Source organism: Pecten maximus, unplaced genomic scaffold, assembly GCF_902652985.1.
Source record: "Pecten maximus unplaced genomic scaffold, xPecMax1.1, whole genome shotgun sequence".
NCBI lineage: Eukaryota > Metazoa > Mollusca > Bivalvia > Pectinida > Pectinidae > Pecten > Pecten maximus.
Window position 1 is genome coordinate 40,351 of NW_022983062.1, and position 20,131 is coordinate 60,481.

At 35.6% G+C, this 20,131-nt stretch overlaps 2 protein-coding genes across 2 annotated transcripts; one reads left to right on the forward strand and one right to left on the reverse strand.

The window, feature by feature from the left end:
- Window positions 1-1,410: 1,410 nt before the first annotated feature.
- Window positions 1,411-5,799, forward strand: LOC117321386 (ATP-dependent DNA helicase Q1-like). The gene is made up of 2 exons (XM_033875829.1): window positions 1,411-2,101; window positions 4,637-5,799. The coding sequence occupies exons 1-2, from the start codon at window positions 1,545-1,547 to the stop codon at window positions 5,454-5,456; spliced, it is 1,377 nt and encodes a 458-aa protein (XP_033731720.1). The 5' UTR covers window positions 1,411-1,544; the 3' UTR covers window positions 5,457-5,799.
- Window positions 5,800-5,994: 195 nt separating this feature from the next.
- On the reverse strand, window positions 5,995-20,084 carry LOC117321385. Its single transcript, XM_033875828.1, has 7 exons — window positions 19,972-20,084; window positions 17,976-18,014; window positions 16,827-17,391; window positions 9,050-9,219; window positions 8,683-8,799; window positions 7,877-8,080; window positions 5,995-6,954 (listed from the first exon to the last, which is right to left on the reverse strand). The coding sequence occupies exons 3-7, from the start codon at window positions 17,212-17,214 to the stop codon at window positions 6,040-6,042; spliced, it is 1,794 nt and encodes a 597-aa protein (XP_033731719.1). The 5' UTR covers window positions 17,215-17,391; window positions 17,976-18,014; window positions 19,972-20,084; the 3' UTR covers window positions 5,995-6,039.
- Between the last annotated feature and the right edge of the window lie 47 nt (window positions 20,085-20,131).

Below are 20,131 nucleotides of genomic sequence, written 5' to 3' on the forward strand. Positions count from 1 at the left end.
GTTGGTGTTCAATATTGAAACAGACTATAACATAACTTCAAAGAACTTCCTACATAACTGCCTTCCTTTGTCTTTACCAGTGTTTGGGGAATGAGCCTTAGTCAGAAGCTAGGTATCAGGTTTAATCCGGTGTCTCCAAAAACTGAAAATCCAGGTATTTGTTTTTAGGGGCAAACGGGATTTCTTTACACGGCGGTCTAATTATCAAGTAGACGCCAAAGACCTGTATCTCTCTCATCTATCAATACCGAAATCCAAGTAAATACTAGTAATAAAGGTAGATATTTGACAATACTATAAAAAGCTGTATTTAAACTTATATTTTGAGAAGTGAAATTACATGAACATATTAAATTTCATTAAAATTGATTATCAAACATACATGCCAAAATATTTCAAACATATTCCATACATTTTCTGCAAGACGATAGTTCTATAAGCTTATAAGACTGGGATGTCTATATATATATTTTTATCTCGTGTTAACTTTTTACTCTGCTTCAGCTGGACATAGTAGTATACAATACATCTCATCTTTTTTACCGATTGTATACGTACACATTCGTTTGCCTCTATATATATGAACGACATACAGCGCCCATACTCAATATAAAGAGAGTGGGCCTGTAAACAAACATTTGCTTCATATTTGTTCGGTTTTTGGAATTCAGAGATTTTGTCAGATGATAGTGAATTTTACATATAAATAAAACGAGGATATATATATATAAATATATATATTTACTTTTGAGAGAAACAGGATGACAAGTAGCATACCTGGCCTGACCAGTTAAGTAACTCAATTAACATTAAAAGATTTAATCCGAAACAATGAGGAATATGGAACTGCACAGCTTGTCGAGATGTTATCAAACACATTTAAAATATAACACGTTTTCAAAGTGAAATTAGACGGCAAAGAAATCCAAAATGTCCAAAAAAGATTAACCATGAAAAGTATATGTTATTGGTAAACATATATCTTACCAATATTTGTGCTTATTTTTAGTAGAATCAAATATTTAAGATACTATCTTTTCGACACACACTCTACACACAATACACTACGCAATGTGTTTGCTTATAAATCATGTACATCTATAATGAAACTGGTCCGGGTATTTGTACAAACGTTGTATAGATTAAACGTTGTATAGGTCATATGCAGGGCTAACTGGCAGATTACTACGCGAGCGTAAAACGCGTTGTGAGGTTTTTGTTTCTGACATAACTAACCAACTAACACGGGTAAACTCTGTCCAACATGACAATATATGAGATATGTACCTTTTCAATATGTGAATTACCCAGGAAAACTGCTACCAATCGAAGAAAAAGCAGTGTCGTAAGGAACTTGATCTAGGCGAAACAGTAGCTGGTAGTGATTGGCTGATTAGGTACAATCGCAACTTCTCGTACAATTCCGTCAAAGCTCGGAATCATATCTCGAACGTAGGCCGGCGCAGTGATATGTTGTGAATGTCAACATTTCCTTCGCCGGATGTAACTGGTTCACTCGGTCCGAGATACTTCCGCAAAACAACATGGCTGATTTTTCCACGTGTTTGGAGTTCGCAAAAGCGAAACTGAAACTAGATTACGATCTGAAGGATAAACAGATAGATACACTCAGAAACGTGTTTATCGGGTCAGATTGCGTGTCTGTACTTCCCACGGGCTATGGGAAAAGCGTCATCTTTCAGTTGTTGCCGTTTTTGTTGCAACGGAAACGTCAACTGCAAACACCAGCGATCGTTATAGTTGTAACCCCTTTAAGCTCCATCATGGAAGATCAGGTGTACAGTTTAAGAGACAAGGGTATCAAAGCATGCTTTTTAAATATTGATGGAAAACATGCGTCTACATACACTGATGACAAAGTTAGTGATGACGATGATGATGATGACGATGATTCATGTGATATAAAGTTGCCTAAGTCTGTGTCCATGAATGACATCAAGAGAGGAAATTATAATTTGATATACGCACATCCGGAGACGTTAATCAATAGTAAGACATGTTCCTCTATTCTCCGATCTTCCGTGTACCAGGCAAACGTGGGGGCAGTTGTAATCGACGAGGTACATATGATTACAGAATGGTGAGTGAAAATCAACAAGAGCTTAAAATTCAAATTTTGTATTTAATATCGTAATGTCATCAATATAAAAAATATGTAATACCTTCAGTCTGTCCATAATGGAGCTAATATGGGTTACAACTAGATCAGATCATTCTGTACACTGAGACGTAGAATAAAGGCTTATGGAGACATTAATTACATTTATTACATAACACATGCCATTTGAGGTGCATTAAAGGGGTGCATTAAAAACGATGAAGCACACGTACATTAAACATGCAAATGAGCCTGGTCACTGTGGGAACAATATTGTGACGTCATATATAAATGACGTCACGCTATTGTCTCGTAGTGAAAATGGGGCTTCCGTTAATCGTCGCTATATAGAAGAGAAGCATTGAGAATACATCAGTAAGCATGTTTTTCGAGTTATAAATAGAATCTAGCACTCATGTTTATGTCATATTGAATTTATTGAACTCGTTTAAGGTGCATTAAAGGGGTGCATTAAAAATGATGAAGCACACGTACATTTAACATGCAAATGAGCCTGGTCACTGGGAACACTATTGTGACGTCATATATAAATGACGTCACGTTATTGTACATGACGTCACGCTATTGTCTCAGTAATGAAATTGGGGCTTCCGTTAATCGTTGCTATACATGTATAGAGGAGAAGCATTGAGAATACATCAGTAAACATGTTTCTCGAGTTATTAGCTCACCTGCCCGAAGGGCAAGTGAGCTTATGCCGTGGTGCGGCGTCCGTCGTCCGTCCGTCCGGCCGTCCGTCTGGCCGTCCGGCATCAACTTTTTCATTCAAACAACTTCTTCTCAATAACCAAGAGGCCCAGGGACTTGATATTGGGCCTGTAGCATGCTGGGGTGAAGGGCTACAAAGTTTGTTCAAATAAATGGCCTTGACCTTCATTCAAGGTCATATGAGTCAAATAGGCTATAATCTTCAAACGACTTCTTCTCAATAACCAAGAGGCCCAGGGACTTGATATTGGGCTTGTAGCATGCTGGGGTGAAGGGCTACAAAGTTTGTTCAAATAAATGACCTTGACCTTCATTCAAGGTCATATGAGTCAAATAGGCTATAATCTTCAAACGACTTCTTCTCAATAACCAAGAGGCCCAGGGACTTGATATTGGGCCTGTAGCATGCTGGGGGAAAGGGCAATCAGGTTTGTTCAAATAAATGACCTTGACCTTCATTCAAGGTCACATGGGTCAAATATACTGTTATATTCAAACAACTTCTTCTCAATAACCAAGAGGGCCAGGGACTTAATATTGGGCCTGTAGCATGTTGGGATGAAGGGCTACCAAGTTTGTTCAAATAAATGACCTTAACCTTCATTCAAGGTCACAGGGGTCAAATAGGCTATACTCTTCAAACAGCTTCTTCTGAATAACCAAGAGGCCCAGGGACTTGATATTGGGCCTGTAGCATGCTGGGGTGAAGGGCTACCAAGTTTGTTCAAATAAATGACATTGACCTTCATTCAAGGTCACAGGGGTCAAATAGGTTATAATCTTCAAACAACTTCTTCTCAATAACCAAGAGGCTCAGGGACTTGATATTGGGCCTGTAGCATGCTGGGGGAAAGGGCAATCAGGTTTGTTCAAATAAATGACCTTGACCTTCATTCAAGGCCACATGGGTCAAATATACTGTTATCTTCAAACAACTTCTTCTCAATAACCAAGAGGCCAAGGGACTTGATATTGGGCCTGTAGCATGCTGGGATGGAGGGCTACCAATTTTGTTCAAATAAATGACCTCGACCTTCATTCAAGGTCACAGGGGTCAAATAGAATATAATCTTCAAACAACTTCTTCTCAATAACCAAGAGGCCCAGTGACTTGATATTGGGCCTGTAGCATGCTGGGATGAAGGGCTACCTAGTTTGTTCAAATAAATGACGTTGACCTTCATTCAAGGTCACAGGGGTCAAATAGGCTATAATCTTCAAACAACTTCTTCTCAATAGCCAAGAGGCTCAGGGACTTGATATTGGGCCTGTAGCATGCTGGGATGAAGGGCTACCAAGTTTGTTCAAATAAATGACCTTAACCTTCATTCAAGGTCACAGGGGTCAAATAGGCTATAATCTTCAAATCACTTCTTCTCAATAACCAAGAGGCCAAGGGACTTGATATTTGGCCTGTTTGTAGCATGCTCAGAGCTAACAGTCACCAAGATCCGATCTTAGGCCAATAGAATGCTGGAATGAAGGACTAGAAAATATATTGACATGAATAAACCTAGCTTACTCTGATATTTGAATAAAGTTGTTATCTGAATCGGCATAGTATCTGTAGAAATGACCTCAATCAACTGCAAATTTGCTGTAGAGCCAGGTGAGCGATACAGGCCCATTGGGCCTCTTGTATAATAAATAGAATCTAGAATTTATTGAACTCGTTTATTAATTTCATATGAAAATAATACACTTGTGCAATAAATTCAATATGACATGAACACTCGTGCTAGATCCTCTATGTAATTATCTATATCCGTGCTATCTCTTTATCTTCAGGGGAGAGAATTTCAGACCCGCTTTTAAAAAACTGGGTGAAACAACATGCATTTTCCCAGAGGCTGCACACCTGGCACTTACCGCCACAGCAACACCAAAGAAAATAAACGAACTATGTAAAATATTACAATACCAGCAGCCTCAGGTGGTCACTGTCAATCCCGACAGACCAAACATCTTTTTAAATATTGAAAAAAGGCTACCAAATCTCCACAAATTTGAAAAATTGGACAAAATAATTGAACCTATTGCCGACGGACTGAAGACTCAATTAGGAATCTTTCCTGTAACAATTGTGTATATGGAGAGCTTAGAAGCTCTCAGTTACTGTTATCAGTATATATCGTACTGCCTTCAGGAGTTACAATACAGTGGTGAACAACTTCCTGAGAACCGGATCTTCGGTCAGTACCACAAAGACTACACTGACGATATGAAAAGACACATAGTCACTGAACTTACAAAGGAAAATCCTAAAATTAGACTCGTTCTGGCCACAGTTGCATTAGGTATGGGTTTAAATGCACCGTCAATATCACAGATCATTCACTGTAGACCACCAACTACCATTGAATGCTATATGCAGGAAATCGGCCGTGCTGGGAGAAATGGTCAGCCAGCTAGTGCCCTTCTTTACTACAACAACAGTGACATTTCAAAGGCTCGAAAAGGCATGTCTGACGAAATGATAAACTATTGTAAAAATGAAACCTCATGTTCTCGTACATTTTTGGTGCAGTATTTTGGGTTTGAACAAGTGCTTTTCAACAAATCACCTGTTGAATGTTGTTCAAACTGTAAAAAGCTGATATGGGACTGAATAGCAGCTGAACACTTCAATAGATGTAACCTATACACTGTACATAGTAAGGAAAAAAACATGTACACTTATCCTATTTTAGGATGATAGTGATGAACTATAGAGCTAAACAGTAATGCTGTTAGCCTTTACTCTCTGTCCAGCTTGTTTGATCAATAGACTTTTTGGCAATTATTTTCCTCTGAAATTTTGCATCCTGACATTACAATACATATATACATTATTGTATATATAGTGTATATGCATACCATATTTATCCTGCAATAATCCCAGGGGTCCAACACCTAAACTCTTGACTCAAAGTAGGGGGTGGGCTTATTACAATACAATGAAATAGCACTTGTAAGCATTTCTACTGAAATGTATTTCACATGGGTGGGCTTATTACACGGTATGGGCTTATTGTTGGATAAATATGATGTATCTGTTATTGCGAATAATGACGTCAAAACCCTGAAATTTTACTTGTCTCCTATAAGAAAATGTTATTAAAATTGGTTGGATATTTTCTCAAATGATCACCAAAAAAACCATTTACTGAACAATCTACATTCGTGTATGACTAAAACCCGCAACAGATTGACTATTCATCATCACTGTCAGATTTGTCACTGTCCTCATGGATAGCAGGCAGATCTCTTAACAACCTCTTTATAGTGTTTTTAATGATGCCTTTGAAATGACTTCTGTGAAAATCGAATGGAGAACGCTTGACTTTCTGTTGCAACTGACGTCCACCATGAATACTCCAAATATCCAATTTCTGTAGTGTTTTCAACAGAGCACTTGTGTCATCTGACCTACTACGGACCTTGTGTGTTGACTTCAGGTTCTTTACCTTTGTCTGCTCGTCAAAGGCATCACACACACTCGCTATTACTGGTGCTGCCCTGGTGACATTAACAATAGCCTTCTCGGTTTTGTTAGCACCCAGGCCACGAATAAGTTCCTTCAAATACTTGACTTCATTTTCCTTTTGAAGGTCTGCAGCCTTATTATTTCCAATACCACCGGTCGGATTTACAACAGAAGCTGCCCTTACTTTCATTGACATTTGTTGTGATAGAGTGTGTTCTGTTTTTAAGATATAGTCTATGCACTCAGTTAGATATTTCGACATAGCAGAATGACTGTAGAAAAATGGAATCATCTGCTTGAGAATGACATTGATTCTGTATATGTCTCCCTCGTGCAAAGCATCTTTCATTTGCAGAATAATAAAATACCACTGCATGAAATTCACCACATAGTTGTTGAGATCATCCTCAAGTTTCGGTGGTTTAAATGTCACGAACTTGATGGGTGCAGTCACTCCTGGTATGTTAACACGACATCCATGAAGTAGTGTGTCCACTTTGAGAGACACAATTACCTTTTTTCCTGCAACATCCAACACTACATTCACAGTACCATTGTCGGGGCGTGCCACAGTTGTGAATACTACTGGTGGCTGCGTCATGATGGATATCTGGATGTGCATCTCATCCGTGATTGGTTCCTGAAAAGTAACATGTACAGATGTATATAAATTATGTTGTTTATAGCTTAGGGCTATTCCAGAATTTGATGTGTGGTGGGGGCGGGAGGCATAATTTTGAGACCCCACCACCCATTAAATATTAAAAGTATAATAAAACTGATTTACTATTGAGAATACTACGCAGATGTAGATTTAACCCCACCACCCATTTATTTAATACTGTTGCCTCCTACCCCTCCCATACGGATATGTTTGGAACAGCCCTTAGTGGAAAAGTGCTTTGAACACTACAGAGGGTCCAGATTTAGTTTAGTACATTGGTTCAATTGTATTTTCCTTTGATGTGAGAAGTTGACATTCAAAAGTGTTTAAAATCTTTCTTTGAAGTTTGATGTAAAGTGTACATATACCTGTAGTGTACACCAAACAAAGACAAGAATGTGATCATAAATTGGTTTCATCCGTTATATGACAAACTTTAAACTAAATCTGGACTCTCTGTATATATATATATATCCATTGTATAATATAATATATTATACATGTGTACAGTTTGGGAATGTAGAATATTCCTTCATGCTGAAACGTACAGATATTTTAAATATTATTGAAGTACATGTAGACCCTCAACTTGAAGTGTATATAGCTGTATTTAATAGCTCCAGTACCGGTATATCCAATTAAACTGTCTTTGAGTTTTAATGTTTTAAACTTTGAAAAGTTATTCTATTATAGATTGCAGAATGAGTATACATACAATGTAATATTACTGTACATTGTGCATTAGTATAGTTAGTTTGGGTTGTCAATAGTCCGCTATTTAATAAATCTGGTTTTTGTAAAGATTCATGTATGTTGATAATTCTCCCCCTTTTTTACTGTTTTTGTCGCCTTGTCCGGACTTGTGATTTTGTATTGGATTTTGGTACTTTTAATTTACCTCCAGCTCAAATGGTATGAATATCTCTGCCACAACTTCATCCATAATGTTGTTAAAAACTTCTCTCTTCTTGGCATTGATGAAGCTGCGGATCTTGTCAGGAAGGGCATGGTGCATTGGTTTCCCATCTGTGATGTTGAAATGCTTCATGATGTAGGCAATGAAATAGCTGTGGCCACATGTCAGCACAAAGTCTTCATGTGCCTGTAATGTTGATGAAACAAGATTATGAAAAACTGGAGAAAACCTGGACAATATCAGTCAACTTCTCATATGCCCTCAATCTGTGTTTGTTACATTTAAAATTTATACATTCTTGTGACTTTAAAGTCATACAAATATTATCCAGACCAAAATAATGCAAAAAAAACATTACTAGTACTATTTTTGAGTATTAAAGTGTTTGAATTGAAGTAACAGCCCATCCAAGAGAAGGAGTCCATGGGCAGATTATCTAATATTTTATAGTGTGAAATTTTGAAATCAGGACTGGTATCTTCTATTTTATACACTGGTGGTCTTGATAAAAAAAAACTTGTCAAAGGTATTCTAAACACCTGTGTGAAGTTTCATAAAATTTGAATAATTGAAGCAACAAGATCTAGAGCAATGACGAGGCAAGTGTAACAGACGGAAAGATGGGCAATTTTTCCTATAAAACCAAAATAAAATATACCGATATGTCTGTTTCATGGAATGCTTATAAAATCTTTAAGGTTGGTTGTGATTTATAAGGGCAGCCTATAGGTCAGGTAACCCTAATTGTAAACATACATTTTTGGCCTTAAAATGACAAGACAACTTACTTTGAATCGACTCTTAACTTTCCCATTTACATTGGACCGTTGAATCTGGCACTTCATATTGGCTAAGGTTCCTGCATCCCGTCCTTTAGACAAATTCAGGAATTTCTTGCACAGCTTCTGTGTAGACAATTGCGAAAAATTTAATTAAATTTTGTACTTTTAAAATATTTCATTTAAAATTTTCAATAGATTTAAACAACAGCTAGACAACAAACAAAAATCTTAACCCAATGGTGGAGTCATTTTATCATCTTCCACCTGAGAAAGAGTGGTTTGTAATTGTATGTTGTATAATATAGATTGTGCATGTATACACTTAGTCTTACTGCATTTATTACATTTATTAACAATTCATATCTATATTTACCTCCAAGAAATCTTGAAGTACATGAAACATTTCCACCACCATTGGATAGAGCCTTTCAAACCTCTGCTCTGCTGTTCGTGCTCCTGCTCTCAATCCTTTAGCACCTTGTAATCGGACTCTTGTCAGCTGATCACCACCTACTGGAATCTGGAGATTATCCAATTCACCTCCTTCAAAAGATTTTAAAATAATATGAATGCAACATTTAAAAAAAATTCACAAAAACAAAAAAAAATGCATCAAGAATCATTCATATAAATAAATCCCATGTGCACACAAGAAAACAATACTTTGTTGTATCGATCCTGGGATATCATATTACCATATTTATCCTGCAATAAGCCCAGGGGGCCAAGATATAAACTTTGACTCAAAGTAGGGGGTGGGCTTATTGCAGGACAATGAAATAACATTGGTTGGGATTTCTACTGAACTGCAAAAGACATGGGTGGGCTTATTACCAGGCATGGGCTTATTGGCGGATCTTGCTTTTGTCGATTTCATGGGGTGATGAATTGAGTTGGTCTTTAAACAAATTTAATTAACTGCGGCGCATTGATACTGGCTAAACGGTGTGAAAATAGGCCACAAATTAATGCGCCAATGTTTTTTTTTTTGTAATTTATATTTTATTCAGTTAAACATATATTATCAACAAACACAAGACATCTACATTTTATGGTCATTCACACCTTTCAGCACTGATGTGTATTTCTATTATAATTTACTACGCACAAGCTTACACACACACATACACACCAACACACCCCCATTCTCGCCCCCCAGAGTCTGCTAAGTTACACCACCGTACTGACCGAGTGACATATGAAACGAAGGGAAGTAACTCTGACGAATGAGAATGACACACCCCACGCAAACACCTTCCCACACACATGAATGTTCTAGTACATATACATACATGTACACAACACTATACACATATACATGTTCATACGTACTACATATAGTCATATACTAACTATTGCATATGACAATGAGCACACATGCTTTACTACACATACATGTACTATTTTGATATCCATCCATTGGCATGTACACACAGCACTTACATGAAAACATATCCACATACCGCACCTACTACAACTCAAATATACCCATACAAGTGCACACATTCTACACATGTTGTATATATTATTGTATACATACATATATAAGAAAATGCATATTAAACACACATTCTGTTTCTATTATCCTGCTATTCATCCATGTACAGACAAACAGACAGACATACACACAGACAGATACATAAACCAACACCAACCTACTTAGACAGAAAGATACAGACAGACTAAACAGAGACACAGACATATACAGAAAGACTGACAGACATACACACAGACAGACAGATACATAGACTAACAACACCAACCTACTTAGACAAAAAGACACAGACAGACTAAACAGAGACACAGACATATACAGAAAGACTGACAGACATATACAGACAAACAGATACATAGACTAACACCAACCTACTTAGACCGAAAGACACAGACAGACTAAACAGAGACACAGACATACAGACAGTATTGACATACATAAATAGAAAGATAAATAGACAAAAAAGGGAGAGAAAGGGGATGGAAAAATCACAATATATTATCAGAGCAAGAAAGCAAAATTATTGACCAGTTTAGTGTTTTAGAGCCTAGGAGACATGTCAGTTAAATATATTATGAAATGAAAGCTATAACCTAATTAATTTTTCCCATTTTAGCCATTCGTTTCTAAATCTCTCCTTATACATACCTCCTTTGCTATAAGCTACACATCTTTGTATATTAAAATAGTCCTGTATAGTATTTATTAAAGCATTTAAATTTAAGGACTTGTGCAGACAGCGCATTTTATATATGTACTGTTTAATTACAATGAGAATTTCATTATCAATTTTACCATTTACATTTTGTGTGAGAAGACCAAATAAAAATGAATCTTTATTAAAACCAAAAGGAATAAGGAGTGTATCTAAAAGAGTTTCAAAGCTAAGAAGAAGATTTTGAACCTCCTGGTGATTGATTCTATATTGAAACCATTGGAATTTTGTGTTATTAGTTACAATAAACGGAAGTTTGAAAACCTGACTCCAGTAAATATTGCTTCTATCAAAAATTGAATTCCATTTTCTTTGTCCTGAGGGCACAATATTATTTCTGATCATAATGTTATAAAAGTGTTTTGACCCTTTGAAATGTTTAAAAAAAAATTCAAAGTTTACTGGAATAAATGGACGTGTTATTTCCAGCATGGGGAGAACAGGATTGGGATTGAACTTTTTTACAGCTGAAATGACACTATGATATTGGAGAAAATTAGTCCGTATTCGATACAGTTGTGTAAAATCTTGAAACGTATAAAATGTACCAGCATTATGATCCTTTATCAAATCATTTATATTTACAACTCCTTTCTTATACCAGTCTTGGAAAAAAACAGACTTTTTGTCCATAGTAATTTTGTCATTAAACCATAATGGTGCCTTCAGATACGCATTTATACAATTAATATTTATATTTACTTCATTTGATGTAACAAACTTTCTACATGCTTTCAAAACATCTATCCAAAACAAATTTTTACATTTCTTTTCACATTGCTGTAAATAGTCTGAGCCACACTGTATCAACATATCAGTATTCACATATGTTTTTATAATTGCTTGCCATTTGGAGGTGCTAGAAAATAATCTTCTTATCCAACCTAACATAAGAGAGTCTATGAAAGCCTTAATATTTATCATTTTTAAACCACTATTAATGTAGTCTTGAACAATTACATCTCTTTTAACTTTGTCAACTTTGCTATTCCATAAAAATTCAAAGAAAATAGTATTTAACTTACTAATAAACCTATAATCTGGGTTGGGTAGTGAGATAAATAAATGATTAAATTGTGAAACTAAAATTGATTTAATAATGTTAATTCTACCAATTGGCGTTAAAATTCTCCTGTTCCATGATCTAATAAGAGATTTAAGCTTAGTTAATTTCTTATCGAAATTGAGCTTTGGAATCTCATGTAAATTAATATGGAATTCAATTCCCAAAAGTGTAAAATTTTCCCTTCCCCACTGTAAACCCAGATCTGGAAGAAATTTGTCAGAACTAAACTTTTTACTACCTATCCAAACCACTTGAGTTTTAGAAATATTAATTTTTAATCCAGATATATTTGCATAAAAATTAAGTTCGGATATTGATTCCTGTAGAGATAGTTCTGTACCATCAAGAGCAAGAGACGTATCATCTGCATATTGTGACAAAAGTATGGGACAGTTATCAACATCAATACCTTTGATTTTTGAATTATTTCGGAGTTTTATCGCTAGTATTTCTGCACAGAGGATGAAAATATAGGGGGCGATCGGGTCGCCTTGACGACAGCCTCTTTTAATTTGGAAGAAAGAAGACAGATTCCCACCCTGATTAATAGTAGCACTTAAATTATTATTAAAAGTTTTAACCCAGTTTATTAAACTATTTCCAAAGCCAAAATACATCAATACTTTTTCAACAAATTCCCAGGACACTGAATCAAAAGCTTTTTCGAAATCGATCATTAAAAACATACCTGGAATATCATTTTCTTCTGTATACTGCATTATATCATAGACTAGTCTGGTATTTTCCCCTATATATCTACCTGCTATAAACCCTGTTTGATCTTTATCAATTATTTTATCCAACACTGTCTTTATTCTACTTGCTATTGAACCTGATGCTATTTTATACACAACACTTAACAAAGTAATGGGCCTCCAATTTTTTATAAAATGTCTGGGTTTATCTCCCTTTGGAATGCAAGAAATAATACCTCGTCGTTGTGAAATAGAAAGAGATCCCTGTTTATAACCTAAATTTATAGATCGAACGATGAAATTACCCAAATATTTCCAAAAGCACTTAAAAAATTCAACTGTAAAGCCATCTATACCTGGACTTTTGTTATTTTTCATATTTCTTAAAGTTTTGCCAGCTTCTATCAATGTGATTGGACCTTCAAGATTGTCAGATTCTTGTTTACTAATTTTATTTATGTTATATGATTCTAAAAGTTCATTCAAATTTACATCTGCTATTTCATTGTTATTACTGTATAAATTTTCATAAAATTTCTTGACCTCTTCCAAAATATTTGCCTGCTGAGTAACTATATCTCCATTATCTAGTTCTAATTTAGGTATAATTTTAGATGTAAAATTTCTATTCTCTAAATTTAAAAAATATCTAGTAGGCTTCTCACCCTCCTCCACCCACTTAGCACGTGACCTTACTAAACTACCTTTTATTTTTTTATCCCTAATTTCCTGTAGTTCTCTTTTTTTAACTTCTAACTCTACTGTGTCTATATCATCTTGTTCCTCAATTTCCTGAATTATTTTTCTTAGATTGTCTTCCCTAATATTTTGTTGTTTCTTCCTAAATGAAGAAAAAGAGATTGTTTTGCCTCTAATTTGCAAAAGTAAAGTTTCTAGAAATAGTTGATCATCAATAACAAACTCAATCTCACTGTCAGGAATATCCATCAAATTATGTAAATTATAAACTGGAGTACAGTATTGTTCTTTTGTCTCAGCTATACAGGTTTTAACCATATCCAAATAATCTTGTTCTTGTAATAAACTATTATTAAATTTCCAAATTCCTTTACCAGGGAAAAATTCGTTTAGTTTCAAAGCTAATGTTGGAAAAGAGTGGTCAGATCTATAACCTGGTTCTATTTTGGATTTTTCAGTACTAGAAATGAAGTTTTCAGAAATCAAAAAGAAGTCTAATCGGGCCTGTTTGAGTGGGTTGCTTTTCCTCCATGTATATCGTCTTACATCTTCATTCTGTTCTCTAAAAATATCTACCAGTGAAAGGTTGTCCATGATCTCCAAAATTTTTTCTCTAGCTTTAGGATTGTTAACATGCTTGTAGTTTTTATCATAGTCAGTCTTAGGATTAAGAACCAGGTTAAAATCTCCACAAATAATGGTATATCTATTAGCAAAACTTTCAATCGTTTCAACAAGAGTGTCATAGAAAACCGGGTTATCCTTATTTGGACCATATAAATTTATAAGTGTGATTTTAAATTTTTCAATCTCAATATCTAATGCTAGGAAATTGCCAGTATCGTCTTTCTTTTCTTTGTGCACTTTAAATTCAAAATTATTTTTAAAAAGAATAGCAACACCCCTAGAATTCGATTTAAAAGAATTAAAATAACATTGGAAACCCCATTCACTTCTAATAATTTTTTCCTGTTCTTCACTAAAATGTGTATCTTGCAAGCAGAAAACATTACTATTAGTCGACCTTAAATAAGAAAAAACATCCCTACGTTTAATTTTGTCTCCTAGGCCCTGAGTATTAGCTGACAAAAATTGTATTTGTGTCATATTTATATCTTAATATGAACATATGATCTAGTTCCACCCCCGAAGTAAAGAGCGTTAGAAAAGAGATAAGGGAATAAATGAGAAAAAGAAGAAAAGATAATATAAAATATAACATTAAAGTGGTCATTACCTAAACAAACCACTACCGTCCACAGTACAAACACATTCCAGTCTGACATCCGCACACTTGCATTCCATGCTTTATCATGATCACCGGAAGTAAATTACACACCGGAAGTAGTATACTAAGGATAAATCAAACCCGTTAATATTCCGGAAAATAAGGCGGGAAACCATATAGAACGATAATAAAATTAGTATTACCTTACTTATTGGACTTTAACTCTGAATAATTAAAGAGATGATAACAGACCTTTCATTTATTCAAGCTGATATGATATATTTGCATGTATCAAAAGCATGCATACCGTACATATACATTTGTGCATACAATATTCCACAACATAAATGTAGGCTATTGGATTTTTTTCTACGTAATTAGCTGTATAATTATATAATATTACGTAGTCGTACCTTGTTCATCCTATACAGGATGAGTTTAACATTATAGCGAGTAGATCACAATTAGCACCAGCCGCATAAGTCACAAATATATGTACAGTATACATGTAAATTGCTATTAACAAGAATATATGACCAGAGATATAAAATTAGTATTTTTCTGATATGACTTACCGGAATTTTAGAAAATTATATCCCAATCTATACACATACACAGAATAATTCGCGATTCACCATAAATTATCCAGTGAATTTGACACAAACACGGACACATAAAAACACTGTCCAAACACTGTACATGTATTGTCTCGGTAAAACCAGGATAAAAAAGCTCCTGGCGGCACCGCCGTGCCTAGGCCATTACCGAGTAAGTATATCCTTAATATTTACACAAAGTTTGATTCGTCCATGAGAAAACTGTCCGTGAGAGGGGTACCAACGTGAAGACGTCTTTTTCTACCATCGGTCAGTATAGCGAATAACTTGCCATCTGTGCTGTACGAGTTCTTAACACATTTAAGTCTATAGGCGTCCTTTAAGATCTGTTGGTTCATCTTGGTAAGATCTTCGAATATCGTGTACCTGGTCCTCTTCAGCTTGGAACGGGCTTTCACGATCTGGATTTTCTTCCGACGATGCGTGAACTTCACGATCACATTCCGAGGTCTATCCCGGTTAAATTTCCCGAGGCGGTGAGCTATGTCAATGTCACAACTCGTAATAGGGACATTGAGTTTGGTAGAAACAAAGTTCACAATTTTATCCATGCAGTCTTCAGTTGTTTCAGACTCAGACGTGTCTTCCAAACCGCGAATTCTGATTGAATTCTTGCGACCATGTTGTTCCAGGTCGTTGTGACGAGATATGTTATCGTCCTTGGAACACCGCAGATCAATCACTTGTGCCTCCAGGTTTCCTATTGTCTGTCGGAGACTCTCATTCTCCGTTTCCAATTCGAACACACGACCCCTGAGTTCATCGGCCAATTCCCTGTTTTCCTCTCTGATAGTATCTCGGAGTCTCTTCATTTTAGTATCGAAATCAGACTTTGTTATGAGAGTCGATAACAAAGTCGTAATTTCCTCAAGTCTCTCATCAATATTTTTTTCCCAACCAGTTCCCCTGGTCTTGACTCCGGACGATCCTCCCGTGCTGTATTTCCTTTGGGTTGCCATGTTTCCTCAGGTGTACAAATGTATATAATATATCAGGAAGCACATTCAATAAATAAGTCCAGGTAAGTTATAATAGTATACATGTACTGTGAACAGTAGTCACTGGGTAGCTTTCAAATCATTGCCCTATCTCCATAGTCCAAAAAGACATATTTCTGTGATACACACGAAAGTAGAAGATACACAGTCTGATAAAGTGTCCACTTATGAAGATTTCCACTAGTAAAATATTTCACAAAATTCAATAATAGTGCGTAAAAAATAGTTTTTCGTTGGAGCTCTGGACAATGGACTACCCAGGCCCAGGCATGCGCACTCACTCCCTAATGCGCCAATGTTAATCTGGTCATCTTCATTGGCAAATGAGCAGGCAACAGTTGGTAGCTTCATTGAGTCCAGTTTGAAATTGAAATATTTTCAAACATACAACTGAAATTACTGTCTTTAATATGCAACATTATGTTAAATATTATATTTTTATAATTACGGTTGTCATGTCCTTGAGCAATGCACTCTACCCTAATTACCAAGCTTGGGAAGGTATCATAATTTGCAGCAGATCTCCTACATATATCAAATAAGATTTCACCTACAATTTACCTGGTCGTTCAGAGGGCAGGCATTTAAGGCAACAAGGTTCCCATAAAATACTGAATTTCCAACCATAATGTCTTACCTCTGCCAGCTGCTGAATACCAGTGGTTGGTTATCTCGGTGTACTCATCCAGGATGTGAACACAGTCAGAGTATGAAATCTCGTTGTTTAGGGATACTGGAAGGAGAAATATCTCAGATTTCTTGGCCATGTCATCTTCAAGTTCGTGTGGAATGTGATCTGGTAGTATGCTGTTCATCCACTCAAATCCAGGAACAGTTACCATTTCCCTTGCCAAAAGGATTTTCAAAGTGTTTTTGAACAGGTCTTTCTCGTTGTCAGAAGGAATAAAACAAGTGACCGGCACATCACCAACTTGGGGAGTTTCTGTATTTAGTCCTTTCAATTCAACGCGATCCAAGGTAAAATCGGTAGCAAAGAAATGATAGTCCTTGTCATGATTGTTCATCCTCACATCGTTGGTGTTGACCCTGATGTCTAGATTGTCACCATTGAGCTTTCCATCATGACCATGTGCCAACTGTTCAAGGAGACCACTTTCACTTTCTTTGCCGAAACTGTCAATGATATTTCGTTTGGAATCCTCTGTTAGAGTTAGATGGACCTTGTTCAGACGTGTGAGTAACTGTAAAAAAAAATGATGAAATAATTTAAATTAAAATGTAAACAAATATCTGACAATAATAGAAATAATAAATACATTGAATTTGTCCATTGCAATTTTTTTTTTGTAAACATTTCAATTAATGTAATAGTGGATCTGACTTGCTGTTCAGCGACAACAAGTTTCTGTTATTTAAAATCATAGTATGATCAGATGATTATTCCATCACAAACAATAATTAAATTCTAATTAATTTACATAAGCTCTGTTCTAGATCTGTTCAGTACGTACACACGTACACATACTTGTATGTATTTGACCTTTACTGTGTAGTCATTTATATTAAGCTGAGTTACATGGACTCTATGGAAAGTGTTGTAACTTATAAAATGCAATAAATTCATGATACAAACTTATTTGTACAATATAGTTGAATACACAAATACAGAGATACATTTTTACTATTTAATGGTTAGGTTTTGCAAATACAACTGTACATTTTACATGTATCTTTGTTGTGAAAAGTTTACCTCAGCGAAAAATGAAGCTTTGTATAGGGTTATAATCTGCTCCTTATATGGTTTAAATACTAAATTTTCACTTACTCAACACGGCAGGCATAGCAAATTCTGTTGTACTGACTACTGTAAAATAAAATAAAAACAAACTGAACAAAACAATTCATTAATGCAACAAAAAAGTTAGAACAGTAATAAATGTGTTAGTAGATCATGCATAAATAGAGGATCTGTCATGAGTTCCATTTATTATAGCGGATTTCAGATATGAGTTTATAGTTGCTGACATATTTCCCACCATATATCTGGTCAAGAATCCATTGTTAATGTGACGTCATAGCAACATGTCTATAACAAAATTTATGTACCGGTAATGGCTTTATTACACTGCATAATGGCAATTATATGACATAAATCCATGTCTATAATATTTGTAATGTATGAACTTGTCCTCAAATAAACCCTCTCCCAAATAACTAAAAGCTGATAGGGGGCTTATTTGTGAGCATTTCCTCTGTTAGTTACAGTAGATTTTGATCCATTTATAAAATATAACAATATACAGATGTACTAGTTTATACTTGCATACCGCTTCACCCTTCAAATTCAGGTTTAACAATGACACTACTGCTGACCTAAGCTAATGGGAGAGTATTACCGGATTACTTCCCCTCACAGTTGTGTTAGGGAATAAAATTGGACTTCCCTCCAGGATGGCAACCATTTCTACAATCATGGCATGCTTCTCCATAGCAGAAACAAGCAGATGTCGGTGATACAGAGGCTGTACACTGCATTGACGGTGGGGTACCATGTTGATGGAATATCAAATTGTAAGACTACATATTAATTATAATTACCGAAATTATTTTAAATAAAGGTTACCTAAATACTCTATTTTATAACTAAAACCTGTCTATAAATATAAAGGCCACCTGTTATAGCCTTATAGGTAACCTTTAGGACATGTTCGACTATATTTCTATCACTATGCCACAGTGATGGGCCATGATTACACTGAACAGTATAATTGATTACTTGGGGTAATTTTGTGTAATCGATTCAGCAATTTTTTAAAATATTTCCTGTAATTATAATATGTAGTCTTACAATTTGACATGCCATCAAAAATGTATGTGATGGTAAATTCAATAACTCAACTTTTAAACTGTTTTTATATGTCAATTATATAACCATGTTATACCTTATTGTCTGCATGGTACCTCACTGCCAATGCAGTGTACAGCCTCTGTATCCCCGACACCTGATTGTTTCTGCTATGTAGAATCATGCCATATACTGTAGAAATGGTTGCCATCCTGGAGGGTAGTCCAATTTTACTCCCTAACGCAACTGTGAGGATTTTCAATAAATCTGGACACTGATGAATAGACATCTCCGCTATCACACTCTCAAAATAATGAGGTACTTTCAGGTATAATGGACTCTTCTTAAATAGCACGCTGCACCCTGGTGCACATAACTGTTCGAGTTCTCTGTCCAAGTTTTTAAGAAAACTATCATCCTTTGTACAGTCAAGGCAGTCATCAAGCACAGATCCGACGTCAAAGTCATTACTAATACCAAAAGATACAGGTGGTTTTCTATACGAGTGGTCAAACAAAAGATCATTGTCACTGCCGGGCTCACAGTTTTCTTTATCATCTTTAGGAGTAGGTTGAGTAAACTGTATTCTGCGTTTAGAACTAGATTTTCTTTCTATAGGCCTAACATCATCACTGATTTTCAACCTCTTTAACTTCTCTACAGACCTTTCTAATCTCTCTGCTACTGTCAATTTCAGAGCTGATGGTGGAGTTTTCGCACATCTTTTAAAGTCAGCTGATTTATTTAAATTAGAAACACACTCGACAGCAACTTGACGAAATTTAGAAAACTTATCAAGAAAAACGATACAAGAATCACAAATGAAAATGTTATCAAATAAAGAGCTGGGAATGTCTAGAGAAATCAACTGGGATAGAACGGTATGCACATTCAAATTTCTGGCCTTGTTGTTATTGAGATTATGCAAACGCTTTTGCTCACTGGCACAGGTAACACATTTTCTAATTGTACGTACTATGTTTTTCCTTGGCGTATCCATAGCCGCATGGGCGCTGACATCTTGTTTCTTCGGTACACCTCGGTCTGACCGTTAACACCAGACGATACCGAATGCGGCCTACGTTCGAGATATGATTCCGAGCTTTGACGGAATTGTACGAGAAGTTGCGATTGGA

Bases quoted from the DNA above. Each gene is read 5' to 3' on its own strand.
- LOC117321386 (XM_033875829.1), top strand. From the start codon at position 1,545: ATGGCTGATTTTTCCACGTGTTTGGAGTTCGCAAAAGCGAAACTGAAA. The intron at 2,102-4,636 runs GTGAGTGAAAAT...CTTTATCTTCAG, and splicing joins GTACATATGATTACAGAATG to GGGAGAGAATTTCAGACCCG.
- LOC117321385 (XM_033875828.1), bottom strand. From the start codon at position 17,214: ATGAACAATCATGACAAGGACTATCATTTCTTTGCTACCGATTTTACC. The intron at 8,800-9,049 runs GTAAATATAGAT...TTGTCTACACAG, and splicing joins TACTTCAAGATTTCTTGGAG to AAGCTGTGCAAGAAATTCCT. The intron at 8,081-8,682 runs GTAAGTTGTCTT...TCAACATTACAG, and splicing joins AAGTTAAGAGTCGATTCAAA to GCACATGAAGACTTTGTGCT.